Source organism: Oncorhynchus nerka, linkage group LG24 (assembly GCF_034236695.1).
Source record: "Oncorhynchus nerka isolate Pitt River linkage group LG24, Oner_Uvic_2.0, whole genome shotgun sequence".
Classification (NCBI taxonomy): domain Eukaryota; kingdom Metazoa; phylum Chordata; class Actinopteri; order Salmoniformes; family Salmonidae; genus Oncorhynchus; species Oncorhynchus nerka.
The window spans coordinates 78,087,636-78,108,914 of NC_088419.1; the positions used below are offsets into that span (position 1 = coordinate 78,087,636).

At 47.5% G+C, this 21,279-nt stretch overlaps 1 protein-coding gene across 1 annotated transcript in view; it reads right to left on the reverse strand.

Annotated features, from left to right (window-relative positions):
- Window positions 1-21,002, reverse strand: part of LOC115108613 (phosphatase and actin regulator 1-like) — a 61,593-nt gene extending 40,591 nt beyond the window's left edge. The window contains exon 1 of the mRNA XM_065009176.1: window positions 20,695-21,002. Within this exon, the coding sequence (XP_064865248.1) occupies window positions 20,695-20,806 (112 nt within the window). The 5' untranslated portion in view covers window positions 20,807-21,002. The remainder of the gene's footprint in view (window positions 1-20,694) is intronic.
- Between the last annotated feature and the right edge of the window lie 277 nt (window positions 21,003-21,279).

A 21,279-nucleotide genomic window follows, 5' to 3' on the forward strand; every position in this document is an offset into this window, starting at 1 on the left:
ATCTACTGCTAGAGTAGAAAGTGGTAGAGAAGGATAGTGATTTTGCTTATAACAGATCTTTGTCATTTCATTACAAGGTCTGCAAAATACACATTTAATTTGCTCCAAATATTTGCTGACTGGTTATGAACGTGTTATTATAAATGAGTGATAGAAGGGACAGGGACATTGACCTCAGGACACTACATACAGTAACGCTCTTGTAAGTCTTTTAAAATGACAACCCACATGAAACAGTCAATACAATGCTCTCTCATCCACCATGTCAATTCCATTTTACGAATGCCTGAGAGTCGTCTGTCTGGTTTAAGCGTAAGCCTTGTCCCTCCCGTAGGTGTGTTTAACCTCTTTTGGGCTACCTGTATTACTACTGAAAGCTGAAGTGGGAGGTCTATCTCTTTTTCCAATTTTCCTGGATGTATTTCAGGATAATGTTTTGTGGATGGAAACATCTGATGCAATTACGGATGATTTTATTTCTGAGTTTCCCAGAAAATGTCAAGCTGATGCGACAATCTGCGAGACAACGCACCATAATTGGGGTGAGTTTAGTGAAAGGGACATGAGATTGAACACATTGGGATGAACAGAAGTTGACTGTATTAATGACAACATGGGAATCAATAGGAATCGATAGAAAGTGAATGTAAGGTTTCATTTAGCCTACCTGGAGACTTTTATCTCCCTCACCAACTTCAAACATCTGCTATCTGAGCAGCTAACCGATCGCTGCAGCTGTACATAGTCCATCGGTAAATAGCCCACCCAATTTACCTACCTCATCCCCATACTGTTTTTATTTATTTACTTTTCTGGTCTTTTGCACACCAGTATCTCCACCTGCACATGACCATCTGATCATTTATCACTCCAGTGTTAATCTGCAAAATTGTAATTATTCGCCTACCTCCTCATGCCTTTTGCACACAATGTATATAGACTCTTTTTTTCTCTTTTTTTCTACTGTGTTATTGACTTGTTTATTGTTTACTCCATGTGTAACTCTGTGTTGTTGTCTGTTCACACTGCTATGCTTTATCTTGGACAAGTCGCAGTTGTAAATGAAAACTTGTTCTCAACTAGCCTACCTGGTTAAATAAAGGTGAACATTTTTTACAAAAAAAAATGACCTAATGAACATAGGACATAACAAGATCTCTCTCTCTTTCTCTCTCACGCACACTCACACACACTCTCACACACTCATGCACAGACACACACACAAGTATGTTGGTTATATTGATTTATTTCTGTACTGTTTATGTCCTCTAGTCTCTGTTCCGGCTACACTCTCTAACTCAGTGTGGCTTCTCTCAAGTGACAGGCACACCTGTGGCATGAAGGAAGAGGGGAGTTGTGCTAGACCAAGTGTGTATGCAGTGCGTGTGTGGCTAATTATATGTGTGTGTGTGTGGCTAATTATATGTGTGTGTGCGTGGCTAATTATGTGTGAGTGTGTGTGTGTGTAGCCCCAGACGTGACAGACACACTCAGGCATGAGGTCTATTTGCTTCCAGCAGCTCACAGAGCAGGACCCTGCCAACCTCCTCTGCCCCACTGAGCTACTCATCTGTGCTTTTGCGTGTGTGTGAAAGTACATGTGTGTGTGTGTGAAAGTACATGTGTGTGTGTGAAAGTACATGTGTGCGTGTGCTGTATCCTTGCTGCTCCTCTCAGCTCTCTTCTCTGTGTGTCGTGTCTCGTTAGTGCTGGCTGTGCCAAGTGATGAGTCATTGCAGTTCTTTCCTCCCTGACCATAGTAAGGGTCAAGACAGAGAGACAAGCCTCACACACTGCTGCCTCATACTGAACATAATCTATTAGATATGTGCCTCTCACAATTAATGCTATAACCACTCACACATAAAACACACACAGTGCTGTCCAGCTTTCCTTCAGTTTGGATAGTTATGTCTTGCCAACCATAGACTGTCTTGAAAACCCCAAACCCACTGTATTCTCAGTCCATATATCTAACATGCCAATAATTGTAAGGGATTTCCTCCTCCTCTTCCCGAAGAGGAGAGGCGAAAAGGATCAGAGGACCAATATGCGGCGTGGTAAGTGTCCATGGTTCTTTTAATACGTAAATGTACACATGAACAACTGAATACAAAAACAAGAAACGTGAAAACCCCAAACAGTCCTATCTGGTGCAAACACAGAGACAGGAACAATCACCCACAAACACACAGTGAAACCCAGGCTACCTAAGTATGATTCTCAATCAGAGACAACTAATGACACCTACCTCTGATTGAGAACCATACTAGGGCGAAACATAGAAATACCCAAATCATAGAAAAACAAACATAGACTGCCCACCCCAACTCACGCCCTGACCATACTAAATAATGACAAAACAAAGGAAATAAAGGTCAGAACGTGACAATAATAAACCATTAGCACAGTAACTGTGCTGATCCCAGAATAATGACAGCACAGTAACTGTGTGCTGATCCCAGAATAATGACAGCACAGTAACTGTGTGCTGATCCCAGAATAATGACAGCACAGTAACTGATCCCAGAACATTGACAGCACAGTAACTGTGTGCTGATCCCAGAATAATGACAGCACAGTAACTGTGTGCTGATCCCAGAATAATGACAGCACAGTAACTGATCCCAGAATAATGACAGCACAGTAACTGTGTGCTGATCCCAGAATAATGACAGCACAGTAACTGATCCCAGAATAATGACAGCACAGTAACTGTGTGCTGATCCCAGAATAATGACAGCACAGTAACTGATCCCAGAATAATGACAGCACAGTAACTGTGTGCTGATCCCAGAATAATGACAGCACAGTAACTGATCCCAGAACATTGACAGCACAGTAGTAGACGGGTTACAGTACTGTTTAGGAACAAAACACACTCTGTCTGTGTTTGATACTGTACTGTTTAGTTGGCCATTCTCTGATGACTCCAGGAACAATGTGTAGCTCTGTCTGTGTTTGATACTGTACTGTATGTCTGGCATGGCTAAGGGCCTGTATGATGTGTAGTAAGCACAGCCTGCCACACGTACAGTATAGGTCCTGTTTCTGTCTTGTCTAAATGGCTGTTTTAGAGACTGGGGAGAATGCATGAGGAATGCTGTTAGCTAATTATAGACTGCTGTATTGCATTCCTTTCGCTCAATAGGAACTACAAATACCCAGAAGAGGGGAGGAGAAAAGGAGTGTAAAATAATATTCTGTGCTATTCTTCTGATCTCAACTCTGATTCTGGAGAACACGACTGGAAAGAACAGAATTGTAACAAAAGATTAGTCTTCGAAATAAGAGAAGGAGGTAGAAGGAGGTAGAGAATGAGAGTAGTGAGATTTAGAAAAGGGAAAAGGAAGGGAGAGAGGACGCAAACATGACAAGCAGACTAGTGTTTTTCGTGTGTGAGAGGAGAGAGAAAGAGGGAGGGAGAGAGAAAGAGAGCGATCGAGAGAGAGAGATACATCTAGATAGAGAGAGAGAGAAAAATACATCTAGATAGAGAGAAAAAATACATCTAGACAGAGAGAAAGAGAGAAAGTGTGTGCGAGTGGGACTCTTGTAATGTTCTGATCCATTTGGATCATTACGGGGATTGTCCATCTCTCATTATGTCATACAGTAAATGAAACATTCCGTTTGCAACAGATCCTGTTGATCATACTGCCATCACATTGATCCCTGTGGCTGTGGAGTGTTTGACCCTGCACTGACCTTGTAAGTTATGTGTGTGTGTGTTTGCAAATGGTGCAGTCAAAGTGGTCAGGAGGTATTGATCAGTGCAGCTCATGTGATGACTGTAAGTGAGTCAGACTCCTGTGCTACCCTGTAGGTCTGTCTGTGCCAACACCAAGATCAATAGTGGCACCAATGGGTTGCCTCTGTTGCCAGACACACCAGTTATGTCAGCTACCTCTCTTCCAGAGCAAGCTCTTCCATTAAACAGGAAGAAACAGTATCCTTTACACATCATCATCATACACCAGAACTAACATTATCTCATATCAAGCTTTATTGGTCAGAGATGTCAGTACTTCATTTCCACAGGGCATTTGGTCTGGCTTTTGGTTTGGTCCAGAACAAATACTCCCTGTTCATCTCCTCCATGTCATAAATCAGGCCAAGGAGATTCATCTTCTTACTGACTAACATGTTGGGGTTCATTTAGGCACTAAGATGAGCGCATGGTGCTAGGCAGAGGTTACAGTATATAGCTTATAGTTCTCACTGCTTTGCTTGTAAGACAGAGCGAGACAGTAAGTGGGATATATATATATATATATATATATATATATATATATATATATATATATATATATATATAGAAAACTAGAACTCTCTGTTTGAAGTGCAAAACAGGCTCACTCTCTTTCTCTCTCCCCCCTCCTTTACTTAAAAAAGCTGAAATAAAGATGCTGACAATGACATGGCAGGATGACAGACCAGGAAGTGATCACTAAGTCATGAAGAGGACATGGACAGGACACACACACACTCACAACTTAGCTCAGTGTTGCTGAATAAAACCTGCTAACATGTTCTCTCACGCCACCTTATCTACTGCAGACTATAAATCGGTTGAGGAGGAAGTGTTTAGGGTCTAATTGGCTCAGTATCAGGGACATGGTCCTCTCCTCCTGTTGTATTCTTCTGATTCGTTGCCAGTGTTAACAATCCTCTTCGTTAGCAGGCATAGGGGCTAAGGAAGGGAAATTATTAAAAAAAAGAAAAAGGCAGAACAGATCTGAGAACTAGCTGAGTTGTTCTGTAGCCTCAACAGTATCCCCAGTGGATCATGCATTGTGTACTAGCCATGTCTACCACTATTCAAAGAAACAAATACATGCACCAATGCAAATTCCATCTTTGTAACATCTTTATAACATTGCAAAAATCAGAAATATATTTTTTAAATTATGATTATTTTTTAATATGCAGAAAAGCTGATCCATGCTTTTGTCACATTAAGATTAGATTAGCGTAACGCTCTACTCTTCAGCTACCTGGAAAAGGCTTCAGATATAGCAGCTGTATTTTGCACTAAACTAAACTAGAAACCCCAAAATGTGATCCTATTTCTCCATTGCTAGAATCTCTACACTGGCTTCCTGTTAAGGCTGTGGCTGATTTCACAGTTTTACTGCTAACCTACAAAGCATGACATGGACTTGCTCTCTTATTACACTCTCTGATTTGGTCCTGCCGTACATACCGACACGTACACTACGGTCACAAGACGCAGGCCTCCTTATTGTTCCTAGGATTTCTAAGCAAACAGCTGGAAGCAAGGCTTTCTCCTACAGAGCTCCTCTTCTATGGAATGGTCTGCCGATCCATTTGAAACCTTTAAGTTCTTAATGAGGTTGGTTCTATGATTGAGTCTAGTCAGGCCCGGGGATGTGAAGGTGAAAGGCAAGGCACTGGAGTGACTCATCACCCTCTGACTCTATTACTGGGGCTGAGTCACTGGCTTGCTCGCGTTCTCCCATGCCATCCCTAGGAGGGTACATCACATTATCCCAGGCTTTTTCTCTGTAATCAACTTGAGTGTGTTGAGTCACTGACGTAATCTTCCAGACAGGTTTTGCGTCCCGTCATACTCGTGCGGTGGGGATCTTTGTAGGCTATACTTAGCCTTGTCTCAGGACCTGGCCATTTCCCTTTGGCGAAGTGGGTGGGGTTATACACTGAGTGTACAAAACATTAAGAACACCTTTCTAATATTGTGTTGAACCTCCTTTTACCCTCAGAACAGCCTCAAATTGTCAGGGCATGGACTCTACAAGGCGTAGAAAGTGTTCCACAGGGATGCTGGCCCATGTTGACTCCAATGCTTCCCACAGTTGTCAAGTTGGCTGGATGTCCTTTGGGTGGTGGATCATTCTTGATAAACACGGGAAACTGTTGAGCTTGAAAAACCCAGCAGCACTGCAGTTCTTAACACAAACCAGTGCGCCTGGCACCTACTACCATACCCCATTCAAAAGCACTTAAATATTTTGTCTTGCCCATTCACCCTCTGAATGGCACACATACACAATCCATGTCTCAATGGTCTCAAGACATAAAATCCTTCTTTAACCCGTCTCCTCCCCTGCATCTACACTGGTTGAAGTGGATTTTACTAGTGACATCAATAAGATTCACCTGGTCAGTGGATGTCATGGAAAGAGTTCATAATGTTTTGTACACCCCCTCTGTCCCAGTATCTATGCTGCTGTGGGTCAAGAGTCTGTCCTATCTGGTGTCCTGTGTGATCTTAAAAATCCCTCTAATGCTCCTGTCTCTCTCTCTTTCTCTTCCTCTGTATGTCTATTATCCCAGAGGACCTGAGCACTAGAACCATGCCTCAGGACTACCTGGCCTGATGACTCCTAGCTGTCCCTGTCCCCAGTCCACCTGGCTGTGCTGCCAATCTCTCTCTTTCTCTATGGACCTCTTAATGCTTGGCCATGAAAAACCAACTGACATTTACTCCTGAGGTGTTATACTATTGCACCCTATACAACCACTGTGGGTATTATCTGGCTCTGTTGGTCATCTATGAACGTTCAAACGTCTTGAACAGCATTGATTTCTCTGTGGGGTTTTAGGCTGGCGATCTGTATAGCACTTTGATAACTGCTGTTGTAAAATGGGCTTTATAAAATATGTGATTGATTGGTTGAAATGCACACACACATGGTTTATCTTTCTTTCTCTCTCACTCTCTGATTTTCATTCATCTTGTGTTGACTCCACCACCCCAGACAATAAGTAACAGCTGACTGTGTGATGCTGCTAGAAGTAACAATAGAGATGAATGGAGCATGGAGAAAATGGAAAATCAAAATCTCCTCTCTCTCTCTACTGATCTCTCTCTCTCTACTGGCCTGTATCTCTTCACTGGCCTCTCTCTCTTCACTGGCCTGTCTCTCTTCACTGGCCTGTCTCTCTAAACTGGCCTGTCTCTCTTCACTGGCCTCTCTCTCTTCACTGGCCTCTCTCTCTTCACTGGCTTCTCTCTCTCTCTTCACTGGCCTCTCTCTCTATCTTCACTGGCCTCTCTCTCTCTCTTCACTGGCCTCTATCTCTTTCTCTCTCTACTGCCCTCTCTCTCTCTTCACTGGCCCCTCTATCTCTCTTCACTGGCCTCTCTCTCTCTCTCCACTGGCCCCTCTATCTCTCTTCACTGGCCCCTCTCTCTCTCTCTTCACTGGCCCCTCTCTCTCTCTTCACTGGCCCCTCTCTCTCTCTCTCTCTCTCTCTCTCTTCACTGGCCCCTCTATCTCACTTCACTGGCCTCTCTCTCTCTCTCTTCACTGGCCTCTCTCTCTCTCTCGCTCTTCACTGGCCTCTATCTCTTTCTCTCTCTACTGCCCTCTCTCTCTTCACTGGCCCCTCTCTCTCTCTCTCTCTTCACTGGCCCTTCTATCTCTCTTCACTGGCCACTCTCTCTCTCTCTCCCCCCTCTCTCTCTCTCTCTCTTCACTGGCCTCTATCTCTTTCTCTCTCTACTGCCCTCTCTCTCGCTTCACTGCCCCCTCTCTCTCTCCCTCTCTCTCTCTCTCTCTTCACTGGCCTCTATCTCTTTCTCTCTCTACTGCCCTCTCTCTCTTCACTGGCCCCTCTCTCTCTCTCTCTCTTCACTGGCCCTTCTATCTCTCTTCACTGGCCTCTCTCTCTCTCTCTTCACTGGCCCCTCTATCTCTCTTCACTGGCCTCTCTCTCTCTCTCTCTCTCTCTCTCTCTCTCTCTCTCTTCACTGGCCCCTCTATCTCTCTTCACTGGCCACTCTATCTCTCTTCACTGGCCTCTCTCTCTCTCTCTCTCTCTCTCCCTCTCTCTCTCTCTCTCTCTCTCTCTCTCTCTCTCTCTCTCTCTCTCTCTCTTCACTGGCCTCTCTCTCTCTCTTCACTGGCCTCTCTCTCTCTCTCTTCACTAGCCTCTCTCTCCCTTCACTGGCCTCTCTCTCTCTTCACTGGCCTCTCTCTCTCTCTTCACTGGCCTCTCTCTCTCTCTTCACTGGCCTCTCTCTCTCTCTTCACTAGCCTATCTCTCTCTCTCTTCACTGGCCCCTCTCTATCTCTTCACTGGCCTCTCTCTCTCTCTTCACTGGCCTCTTTCTCTCTCTCTCTCTCTCTCTCTTCACTGGCCCCCCTCTCTCTCTTCACTGGCCTCTCTCTCTCTCTCTCTCTTCACTGTTCTCTCTCTCTCTCTCTCTCTCTCTCTCTCTTCACTGTTCTCTCTCTCTCTCTCTCTCTCTCTCTCTCTCTCTCTCTCTCTTCACTGGCCTCTCTCTCTCTTCACTGATCTCTCTCTCTCTTCACTGATCTATCTCTCTCTTCACTGGCTTCTCTCGCTCTCTTCACTTTCCTCTCTCTCTACTGCCCTCTCTCTCTCTCTTCACTGGCCTCTCTCTCTCCTCACTGATCTCTCTCTCTCTTCACTGGCTTCTCTCGCTCTCTTCACTTTCCTCTCTCTCTCTCTCTCTCTCTCTTTTCACTGGCCTCTCTTTCTCTCTCTCTCTTTTCAGTGGTCTCTCTCTCAATTCAATTCAATTCAATTCAAGGGCTTTATTGGCATGGGAAACGTGTTAACATTGCCAAAGCAAGTGAGGTAGATAATATATAAAGTGAATATATAAAGTGAAATAAACAATAAAAATTAACTGTAAACATTACACATACAGAAGTTTCAAAACAATAAAGACATTACAAATGTCATATTATATATATACAGTGTTTTAACAATGTACAAATGGTAAAGGACACAAGATAAAATAAATAAGCATAAATATGGGTTATATTTATGCTTATTTATTTTATCTTGTGTCCTTTATCATTTGTAAAGGACATCTAAACTGGCCTCTCTCTCTCTTCACTGGCTTCTCTCGCTCTCTTCACTTGCCCCTCTCTCTCTCTCTCTCTTCACTGGCTTCTCTCTCTCTCTTCACTGCCCCCCCCCTCTCTCTCTCTCTCTCTTCACTGGCTTCTCTCTCTCTCTTCACTGCCCCCCCTCTCTCTCTCTCTCTCTCTCTTCACTGGCCTCTCTCTCTCTCTCTCTCTTCACTGGCCTCTCTCTCTCTTCACTGGCCTCTCTCTCTCTCTTCACTGGCTTCCCTCTCTCACTTCACTGGCCTCTCTCTCTCTCTCTCTCTCTCTACTGGCATCTCTCTCTCTCTCTCTTCACTGGCCTCTCTCTCTCTCTTCACTGGCTTCCCTCTCTCACTTCACTGGCCTCTCTCTTCACTGGCCTCTCTCTCTCTCTCTCTCTACTGGCCTCTCTCTCTCTCTCTTCACTGGCCTCTCTCTCTACTGGCCTCTCTCTCTTCACTGGACTCTCTCTCTCTCTACTGGCCTCTCTCTCTCTCTCTTCACTGGACTCTCTCTCTCTCCACTCCACTGGCCTCTCTCTCCACTCTACTGGCCTCTCTCTCTCTCTCTTCACTGGACTTTCTCTCCACTCCACTGGCCTCTCTCTCTCTCCACTGGCCTCTCTCTCCACTCCACTGGCCTCTCTCTCTCTCCACTGGCCTCTCTCCACTACACTGGCCTCTCTCTCCACTCTACTGGCCTCTCTCTCTCTCTCTTCACTGGCCTCTCTCTCCACTCCACTGGTCTCTCTCTCTCTTCACTGCCCTCTCGCTCTCTCTCTCTCCACTGGCCTCTCTCTCCACTCCACTGGCCCCTCTCTCTCCACTGGCCTCTCTCTCTCTCCACTGGCCTCTCTCCACTCCACTGGGCTCTCTCTCTCTCCACTGGCCTCTCTCTCCACTCCACTGGGCTCTCTCTCTCTCCACTGGCCTCTCTCTCCACTCCACTGGCCTCTCTCTCTCCACTGGCCTCCTGGCCTCTCTCTCTGGCCTCTCTCTCTCTCTTGGCCTCGCTCTCTCTCTCTTCACTCTCTCGCTCTCTCTCTCTTCTCCTCTCTTCACTCTCCACTGGCTCTCTCTCCACTCCCACTCTCTCTTCTCCTGGACTCTCTCTCTCTCTCTCTCTTCACTGCCCTCTCGCTCTCTCTCTCTCCACTGGCCTCTCTCTCTCCACTGGCCTCTCTCTCCACTCCACTGGCCTCTCTCTCTCCACTGGCCTCTCTCTCCACTCCACCTCTCTCTCTCTCCACTGGGCTCTCTCTCTCTCCATTGGCCTCTCTCTCCACTCCACTGGCCTCTTCTTCACTTCACTGGCTCCTCTCTCTTCACTGCCCTCTCTCTCTCTCTCTCCACTGGCTCTCTCTCTCTCCACTGGCCTCTCTCTCTGGCCTCTCTCTCACTCCACTGGCCTCTCTCTCTCCACTGCCCTCTGGCCTCTCTCTCTCTCCACTGCCCTCTCTCTCTCTCTCCACTGGCCTCTCTCTCCACTCCACTGGCCTCTCCTCCACTGGCCTCTCTCTCCTCCACTGGCCTCTCTCTCTCCACTGGCCTCTCTCTCCTCTCCACTGGCCTCTCTCTCTCCACTGGCCTCTCTCTCCCTCTACTGGCCTCTCTCTCTCTCTCACTGGCCTCTCTCTCTCTCTTCCACTGGCCTCTCTCTTTCTCTCCACTGGCCTCTCTCTCTCTCTCCATGGCTCTCTCTTCTCTCTCTTCCACTGCCCTCTCGCTCTCTCTCTCTCCACTGGCCTCTCTCTCTCCACTCCACTGGCCTCTCTCTCCACTGGCCTCTCTCTGGCCTCTCTCTCTCCACTGGCCTCTCTCTCCCTCCACTGGCCTCCTCTCTCTCCACTGGCCTCTCTCTCTCCACTGGCCTCTCTCTCACTGGCCTCTCTCTCTCTCCACTGCCCTCTCTCTCCTCTCACTGGCCTCTCTCTCTCTCCACTGGCCTCTCTCTTCACTGCCTCTCTCTCTCTCCACTGGCTTCTCTCTCTCACTGGCCTCTCTCTCTGGCCTCTCTCTCTCCACTGGCCTCTCTCTCTCTCTTGGCCTCTCTCTCTCCACTGGCCCTCTCCACTCCACTGGCCTCTCTCTCTCTCCACCTGGCCTCTCTCTCTGGCCTCTCTCTCCACTGGCCTCTCTCTCTCTTCACTGCCTCTCTCTCCTCTCTCCACTGGCCTCTCTCTCTCACTCTCTCTCTCCACTGGCCTCTCTCTCCTCTCCACTGGCCCTCTCTCTCTTCACTGCCCTGGCTCTCTCTCTCTCTCCACTGCCCCTCGCTCTCTCTCTCTCTTCACTGCCTCTCTCGCTCTCTCTCGCTGGTCTCTCTCTCTTCACTGCCTCTCTCTCTCTCCACTGGCCTCTCTCCTCTCTGCCCCTCCTCTCTCCACTGGCCTCTCTCTCTCCTGGCCTCTCTCTCTCTCCACTGGCCTCTGGCCTCTCTCTCCACTGGCCTCTCTCTCTCTCCACTGGCCTCTCTCCACTCCACTGGTCTCTCTCTCTCTTCACTGCCCTCTCTCTCCACTCCACTGGCCTCTCTCTCCACTCCACTGGCCTCTCTCTCACTCCACTGGCCTCTCTCTCTCTCCACTGGCCTCTCTCCTCTCCACTCTCTCTCTCTTCACTGGCCTCTCTCTCTCTCTTCACTGCCCTCTCTCTCTCTCTCCACTGGCTCTCTCTCTCTCCACTGGCCTCTCTCCTCCACTGGCCTCTCTTTCTCCTCTGGCCTCTCTCACTGCTCCACTGGCCTCTCTCTCTCTCTCCACTGGCTCTCTCTCTCCACTGGCCCTCTCCACTCCCTCTCTCTCTCTTCACTGCCCTCTCGCTCTCTCTCTCTCTTCACTGGCTCTCTCTCTCTCCACTGCCTCCCACTGGCTCTCTCTCTCTCCACTGGCCTCTCCTCTCCACTGGCCTCTCTCTCTCTCTCCACTGGCCTCTCTCTCCTGGCCTCTCTCTCCCTCCACTGGCCTCTCTCTCTCTTCACTGGCTCTCTCTCTCTCTCCACTGCCTCTCTCTCTCTCTCCACTGGCCTCTCTCTCTCTCCACTGGCTCTCTCTCTCCACTCCACTGGCCTCTCTCTCTCTCTCTCCACTGGCCTCTCTCTCTCTCCACTGCCCTCTCTCTCTCTCTTCACTGGCCTCTCTCTCTCTCTCTCCACTGCCCTCTCTCTCTCCTCCACTGGCCTCTCTCTCCACTGCCCTCTCGCTCTCTCTCTCCACTGGCTCTCTCTCTCTCTCCACTGGCCTCTCTCTCTCTCCACTGGCCTCTCTCTCTCTCCACTGCCCTCTCTCTCTCTCTCTCCACTGGCCTCTCTCTCCACTCCACTGGCCTCTCTCTCCACTCCACTGGCCTCTCTCTCCACTGGCCTCTCTCTCTCTCCACTGGCCTCTCTCTCTCCACTGGCCTCTCTCTCTCTCTCACTGGCTCTCTCTCTCCACTGGCCTCTCTCTCCTCTCTCTCTCTCTCCACTGCCTCTCTCTCTCTCACTGGCCTCTCTCTCTCCACTGGCCTCTCTCTCTTCACTGCCCTCTCGCTCCACTCTCTCTCTTCACTGCCCTCTCTCTCTCCTCTCCACTGGCCTCTCTCTCCACTCCACTGCCTCTCTCGCTCTCTCTCTCTCCACTGGCCTCTCTCTCCTCCACTGGCTCTCTCTCTCCACTGCCCACTGGCCTCTCTCTCTCTCCACTGGCCTGGCCTCTCTCTCTCCACTGGCTCTCTCCACTCCACTGGCCTCTCTCTCTCCACTGGCCTCTCTCTCTCTCTCCACTGGCCTCTCTCTCCACTCCACTGGCCTCTCTCTCTCTCCACTGGGCTCTCTCTCTCTCCATTGGCCTCTCTCTCCACTCCACTGGCCTCTCTCTCTCTCTCCACTGCCTCTCTCTCCACTCCACTGGCCTCTCTCTCCACTCCACTGGCCTCTCTCTCTCTCTCTCTCTCCACTGGCCTCTCTCTCTCCTCTCTCTCTCCTCCCACTGGCCTCTCTCTCTCTTCACGCTCTCTCTCTCTTCACTGCCCTCTCGCTCTTCTCTCTCTTCACTGCCCTCTCGCGCTCTCTCTCTCTTCACTGCCCTCTCGCTCTCTCTCTCTCCACTGGCCTCTCTCTCTCTTCACTGCCCTCTCTCTCTCTCCACTGCCCTCTCGCTCTCTCTCTCTCCACTGGCCTCTCTCTCCACTCCCACTGGCCTCTCTCTCACTCCACTGGCCTCTCTCTCCACTGGCCTCTCCATCCACTGGCCTCTCTCTCCACTCCACTGGCCTCTCTCTCTCTCCACTGGCCTCTCTCTCCACTCCACTCTCTCTCTCTCTGCCCTCTCTCTCTCTCCACTGGCCTCTCTCTCCACTCCACTGGCCTCTCTCTCTCTCCACTGGCCTCTCTCCACTCCACTGGCCTCTCTCTCTCTCCACTGGCTTCTCTCTCTCTCCACTGGCCTCTCTCTCCACTCCACTGGCCTCTCTCTCCACTCCACTGGCCTCTCTCTCTCTCCATTGGCCTCTCTCTCTCTCCACTGGCCTCTCTCCACTCCACTGGCCTCTCTCTCTCTCCACTGGCCTCTCTCTCCACTCCACTGGCCTCTCTCTCCACTCCACTGGCCTCTCTCTCTCTCCATTGGCCTCTCTCCACTCCACTGGCCTCTCTCTCTCTCCACTGGCCTCTCTCTCCACTTCACTGGCCTCTCTCTCTCTCCACTGGCCTCTCTCTCCACTCCACTGGCCTCTCTCTCCACTCCACTGGCCTCTCTCTCTCCACTGGCCTCTCTCCACTCCACTGGCCTCTCTCTCTCCACTGGCCTCTCTCCACTCCACTGGCCTCTCTCTCCACTCCACTGGCCTCTCTCTCTCTCCACTGGCCTCTCTCCACTCCACTGGCCTCTCTCTCCACTCCACTGGCCTCTCTCTCTCCACTGGCCTCTCTCTCCACTCCACTGGCCTCTCTCTCTCCACTGGCCTCTCTCCACTCCACTGTCCTCTCTCTCTCAAATCAAATCAAATCAAATGTATTTATATAGCCCTTCGTACATCAGCTGATATCTCAAAGTGCTGTACAGAAACCCAGCCTAAAACCCCAAACAGCAAGCAATGCAGGTGTAGAAGCACGGTGGCTAGGAAAAACTCACTAGAAAGGCCAAAACCTAGGAAGAAACCTAGAGAGGAACCAGGCTATGTGGGGTGGCTAGTCCTCTTCTGGCTGTGCCGGGTGGAGATTATAACAGAACATGGCCAAGATGTTCAAATGTTCACAAATTACCTCTCTACTGTTCTCTCTCTCTCTTCACTGCCCTCTCACTCTCTCTCTCTCTCTCTCCACTGGCCTCTCTCTCTCTCTCCACTGGCCTCTCTCTCCACTCCACTGGCCTCTCTCTCCACGCCACTGGCCTCTCTCTCTCTACTGTTCTCTCTCTCTCTCCACTCCACTGGCCTCTCTCTCCACTCCACTGGTCTCTATCTCTCTCCACTGGCCTCTCTCCACTCCACTGGCCTCTCTCTCTCTACTGTTCTCTCTCTCTCTCTCCACTGTCCTCTGTCTTTCTTCACTGTCCTCTCTCCCTCTCAAATCAATTTAATTCAATTCAAGTTTAGGGCTTTATTGGCATGGGAAGCGTGTTTACATTGCCAAAGCAAGTGAAATAGATCAATAACAACAGTGAAATAAACAATATAAAAATTAACAGTAAACATTACACTCACAAGAGTTCCAAAAGAATATAGACATTTCAAGACTGTCTCTCTCTCTTCACTGGCCTCTCTTCCTCTATTTTTTTACCCTCTGGCCAGACTCTCCGTTGTGCTGAAGTAAATGCAAAGTGGCAGGACAGCACAGCCCGAGGGATGTGTGTGTGTGTGTGTGATTGGCCATGGCACTATTCCATGGCGATGAGTAACACCATATCTCTCACCATTTGTATGTCCCTCTTTCTCCTTCCTCCTCTGTGGACATCTCTGATGACGTCTGCTCCAGGGAGCAACCAGTCACCAGTGACGGTATGTCACAATTATGTCATACTCTGATGTGCAGTAACGGCATAGCTAACCCCAAGGAGAGTCCCTGCTTCCTAGTGGCCACATCCCCTGACATAACTAACTCCCAGAGTTATGACTTGTCATGTCACATTGTTCGGATAAACTACTGACCCTGTCATCCAAGACCTAGGCTCCAAACTATCTAACAATTGAACTAAACTTTCATCTCTGAGTCAGCTGAGCTCGGAGTTTGCTCTTACAAACACTGTCTTGTTAAAACAGACTTTCTGTCTGCAGTAAGTCTGGACCCCCTGGCTGGAGAGGAGGAGTGTGATTTCCTCCTTCTTTGTGTTGTTGAGACGAGCAGCAGTGATAGAGAGCCTAGTGAATAGGCTTCTCTTTTCCTTTCCTCTGCACTGCAGACCAGTCTGACAGTCCCTGTGGTTTTATATTCTACACAGGTAGCTCCCCCTGATACATGCTCCTCAAGGTCCGGCTACTGTTTTCACTGTGTGTGTGTGTGTGTGTGTGTGTGTGTGTGTGTGTGTGTGTGTGTGTGTGTGTGTGTATGAGAGAGAGACACAAAAAGGGAGATAGAGTCTGTTTGTGTGCTTGTAGGTACACATGTATGTTTGTGCCCGGGTGCATATATAAAAGTATATTTTCATCCTTTTAAGAGTGTGTGTCTCGTAACAAGCACATACTCAGACAGACTATGGCATTGCAGCAACCAGTCAGCATGTTAACAGTTATCAGCTTATTGTGATGAAGAGTTATTGTGCAGTGAGATCTAACTCGGCCCTGGTCAGTCGACACAGTGGGAGAGCCACAGAGAGAGCCTCTCTCTCTATCTGCTGCTGTCTAGTTAAAAGGCCCCTCTGACTGTCTGTCTGTCTGTCTGTCTGTCTGTCTGTCTGTCTGTCTGTCTGTCTGTCTGTCTTCCTCTATTTCTCTCTCCCTCTCTATCTCTATATGTCTCTGTCTATTCTTTCTCCATGTCTGACTGGCTGTCACTCACTCTCTCTCCCTCTGTCACTCTCTCTGTCTCTCTCTCTGTCTCTCTCTCTGTCTCTCTCTCTGTCTCTCTCTCTCTCAATTCAATTCAATTCAAGGGGCTTTATTCAATTCAATTCAAGGGGCTTTATTGGCATGGGAAACATGTGTTAACATTGCCAAAGCAAGTGAGGTAGATAATATACAAAAGTTAAATAAACAATAAAAAATTACAGTAAATATTACACATACAGAAGTTTTTTTTTTTTAAGTGTCTCTCTCTCTTTACCTCTCCCCCTTCTCGCTCTCTGTACCATCTCTCCCATTCAGGGCTGTCTCAGTGGGCTGTCTGTTTTGGCAGGGTGTAGAGAAGAGCAGAGCAGGGTAATGAATGTGTTGGGGGAGATCTTGGTCTTTGTGAACAGAACAGCACTAAGCACTGACCAAAATGACCTGATTTACCATTTACAATTGCACGCACACACACGCGCACATGCACACACACATTCAAACACACACATGCGCACACACACAGCTGCTTTCAGAATCGGTCTGGGTGGGTGGGGGAAGGAAGGAACACGGGAACGTTCAGCAGAGGAATGTCAAGCCAGAACAGAACATTTAGAATGTCAAGCCAGAACAGAACATTTAGAATATCAAGCCAGAACAGAACATTTAGAATGTCAAGCCAGAACAGAACATTTAGAATGTCAAGCCAGAACAGAACATTTAGAATGTCAAGCCAGAACAGAACATTTAGAATGTCAAGCCAGAACAGAACATTTAGAATATCAAGCCAGAACAGAACATAGAGAGAGCGAGGAAGGGGAGGATGAGGAGAGGTTAAGGAGATCAAGAAAAAGACAATGATATAGATTGTAAGCCTCATGGCCAAACTGAAGGATATAATATTGATGTGTACAGTCTGGCAGCAAGACGTGACAGAGGAGAGGCCCTGGTTTGGCTGTGACAATCTCTGAGCTGTGATGTCACACATCAAACACCAATGTACAGTACATACCCAATTTATTCTAAAGACCAGCAAAGCCTCAACAGGTACCATATTTAGACAGAACCTTCATTTAAATATGTGCCATGTTTGCCACCAAGCACTCTTAGAAAAAAAGGTGCTATCTAGAACCTTAAAGGGGTTCTTCGGCTGTCCCCATAGGAGCACCCTTTAAAGAACCGCTTTTGGTTCTAGGTAAAAACCCTTTCGGGTTCTGTCGTGGCGGAATCAGAATTATTTAGGTAACATTTATAAATAATATGTTTTATTATTTTTATTTCATGCTTATGTGAGATATGTCATTAGAATGTCTATGTTTGGATAATACTGTTGGCCGGTTGCAGTTATCTGTTCTCTGTCAGGGTTCAGTTACTTGGGCCGCAGAGAGGGGAGAGGTCAAGCTTGTCTTCATATGCAAACATATCTTTTAAACCATGTTAAAGGATGATTGAGGGGGAACTAATTATCTCTTGGCTCCACAATGTCTGTGTGCCAGTCACTGTGTCTCTGTGATCTTGTCCAGGAGGGGTGTATTTGATATATGCCTGTTGATGAGGTTTTGTTTTATGGTCCTGAGAGCGAGATAAGAAAATAGTTTAGGAGACAAACTGAATGATAATTTATAGCCAATGCTGTCTGGCTATGTGTGTCTTTGCTATAAAGGATCTCAGTTGCAATGTGTAAGGACTTTCAGAGAATTCATTTATAGACACTGAATTGATCTGAGAGTCACTGTCACGACTCCGACCGAAGGACACTCCCCTTCCCGTTCGGGTGGCGCTCGGCGGTCGTCGTCGCCGGCCTACTAGCTGCTACTGATTATTTCCTCCCCCTCCTTATGTGTTGATTGAGTGCACCTGTGTTGAGTTAGGTAGTAAGGCTTTATTAGTCAGCCGGCCCGCAGGGTTCCTTGTGCCGGATTAATTATTGTGATCGTCGGTTTGGTGTACTTGTGTGCACGTCTATGGGTTTTGTGTTTTCCCATTTTGTGTTTTTTTCCTGGACAGTTTAAGCCCCCCTGTTTGGGGCATTTGTTTGTTCAGTACGCCCTGTGTTTTCGTGAGGGTTGGCTTCTGTTCAGCATTTCTCAGTGCATTAAAATAGCACTCCCCTGAACTCTCTGCTTCCTGCGCCTGACTCCTCACCCACTACACTCAGACCGTTACAGTCACAGGGTTGGGATGGAGCTCATATAATTAAAGATGGACTTTATGAAAACTGACTTGTGTGTGGTTTGCTCTCATGATTTGGTAAATACAGAAAATTTCCACTGCAGTTCCACGTAGAACCAGTTCCACAGAGGGTTCTACATGGAACCCAAAATGGTTATACATGGAACCAAAAGCAGTTATGCCTTGAACCAAGAAGGGTTATACCTGGAACCAAAAAGGGTTCTCATATGGGGACAGCCAAATAACCCTTTTGGAACCCTTTTTCTAGAAGTAAGGACTCTGTTGGGATACATTATGTGTTGGTACTATTAATGCTCCTGCATCTGTGAGTGCACACTATGTGGAGGAGGGTTAAAGCGTTGCATGGTTGTCTGTGAGAGACTAGTGAAGGGAATTCTCCCTTCTGAGGCCACTACAGGACACTATTTCACTCCCTGTGTTGTTTGTGTGCACACTTGTCCATGTCGAACTGATGCTGGTGAGTCTAGGGGTGCGTTTGTAAAATTCACCCTGACAACCTACTCCAATTTCAGAGCACTCTGGGTTGAGAGTGCTAGAGCGCAAAATATTTGAGGAATTTAAGAAATTTGGTTGTTATAGCCTTTTTGAGGGCCCTAAGAGAGATTTGGTTAGTAGGTTCCCCACCATACATACGGGTACATTTTTGATGGCAGAGAGAAAAAATTATATTTTAAAGTTAATTTCCTGCAATTTTACATATTTTGCCACGACTTATGCCATGTTCATATGACATCTGAGTGACTAACAAAATCAATAGGGATATTTTGGTATTTTATTAGGATACTCTTCCTGGGGTCCAACACAAAACATGAAAGATTACATAATACAGAACATTAATAGACAAGAACAGTTCAAGGACAGAACTACATCAATTACAAAATGGCTCACATAGCCTACATATCAATACACACACAATATCTAGGTCAAATAGGGGAGAGGCGTTGTGCCGTGAGATGTTGCAATATCTGCTTTTTTAAAACCAGGTTTACTGTTCATTTGAACAATATGAGATGGAAGGGAGTTCCATGCAATAATGGCTCTATATAATACTGTACACTTTCTGGAATATGTTATATCCATGTTATTACATATTGTTTTTCTGTTGCATTTACTGCATCCATTTATATTCATTATCTCTCATTCTCTGTACCCTTTCAGACCATTTCCATGATCATTACTGCTGTTTGACAATAAAGTTTCCTGTGTGTGTTAACTCTCTGAGGTTGTCTTATTCTGAGAGGCGGGTTGGTGGGAGCACTGTCTGTGAGACTATGAGGGGGTGGGTAAGAACTCTGTTTAAGACGAGCACGTGGATGATTCCATGTACAGTGTATCCTGGAGCACAAATGGAGACATGCGTGACTGACCACATAGATTGCTGCACTGTTGCAGGCTACTGTACATTTAATCTGTATACAATTGTCAACTAGAATAATGCATTCACCGCAAGCTTAGGCTACATTAAAGTGATTCATATAAATGTATCTAACCCAACTCCCAAATCAATGTTAATCCATAATGGAATACCGAATAAATTCAGCAAATAAACTGAACACTAGGAAAATACCTGGCTAAGACAAATGTGCCAGGCAGAGCAGAATAATAGCCAGTATGTGAGGCTTCCTCCACCGAGAGTTGGCATCTGTCGGATAGGGAGAATATACGCTCACTGCACACCACGTGACTGGGATTTATAACGATGGATAGGGGGAGTCGTTTGACACACATCCACAAACCTTAGAGTACGGTTACCCATATATTATTAATATCTGTCTGACGTGAATAATCTGATGTGTGGAAAATAACATTCGTACTAATCAATCGGGGTCCGCTGTCTGTCGCGTGATTTGGAACGGTGGCAGTTTCAGTTTAAGCACCATGACAGAGAGGACAGCTCCTGCGCGTGACGCGTGTAGCCTACAGGCTGTTGCCTATTGTAGATGCAGAATAGGCTACTATCGTCGGTCACACAAACCCCAAAACAGAAGCAACGTCTAAAATTGGATCTGGTCAGTCACAGTGAGAATGTAGCCTAGATTATAGAACAAGTCCAGCTGCATTCATGCAAGTGAGTCGAGTCATCCACTCTGCTCTGGCATATGGAAATCTGCAAACCAGCTAGAAGCCGCACAGTCACACTATCTAACTAAAAATAGTAATGGATTCAGCTGCAGAATATTGGGTTTAGATTTAAAATGCATGGCCAGTTGGTTAGAACCTAATCGACAACAGTGCAAGATAACAGACCCTTTCATTGTAAAATCATTTCATCGACATTATTTTGAAAATCCTCTTCATACTATAGGCCTATAATGTCATCTTAAATATAGCCTACACGTTGGAAACCAATCTAAATACAAGACTATATTCGCTCAGCTGCCTGATATACAATGCATGAAGGAGGCACTGTGTGCATAGTTATCAGATTCCCATCAAGCCGCAGCGCAGCTCTGAACAGACAGACTATAACGTCACAGATAGTATGTCATAACACAATCCTCTCCATTTGATAGCATACAATTGGCAAAATGGGGAGAAAAATACATCACATAGTTTTCCATGACACGCATCTCCTTGAGCTACTGTCTGTAACACAATGAGTCGAACCGCGAACCCCACATCTAGCCAAACACTAGGTACACGCAGTCAGACAGTGCGTTTATGTCTGTGCGGCGGTGCGCGCATGTTTCACCTACCTGTCTCCAGGTGGAGAGAGAGACGCGCCTCGGTGATGTAAGGCGTATCGCTCTTGGACCGGACTCTCCGGATCGGCCGACGGTCTATCTCATCCTCCGGTAACGCCGCCATTTAGGTGTCCTCGGTCGGGCAACGTCTGTCCACGGGCAACCGGTGGGACTGAGCGAGACTACACTCGGCGCCGCCACCGCTCATGCACGGGCAGACGGTGTAGGTGGGGCGGTCGATGAGAAACGGAGGTGACGGGAAGAGGGAGAGAGAGAGATGGGCGAACAACCTCCAATGGCACGAGATGAGCAGTGACATTCGATTAGAAGAAGTCCCTCCTCCCTTCTGAAAAAATAAAGAGGAATACACACACATGTTCCTTGTCTGCCATAGCACAGAATAACACATAGTTGCTATTGTGAGAACACATCATCAGTATAAATCCGTATAATTGGGGATCCTATCCTGAGACTGTTTGGCCCTTTCTCTCAGGTATCAAACCTTACCCTACTACACGATGGGAGTTAGATGTCTAGACTTTCGGTCTTCTTCATTATGGCGTATTATGTTGGATTCCACAGCCTTCGTGGCAGGGG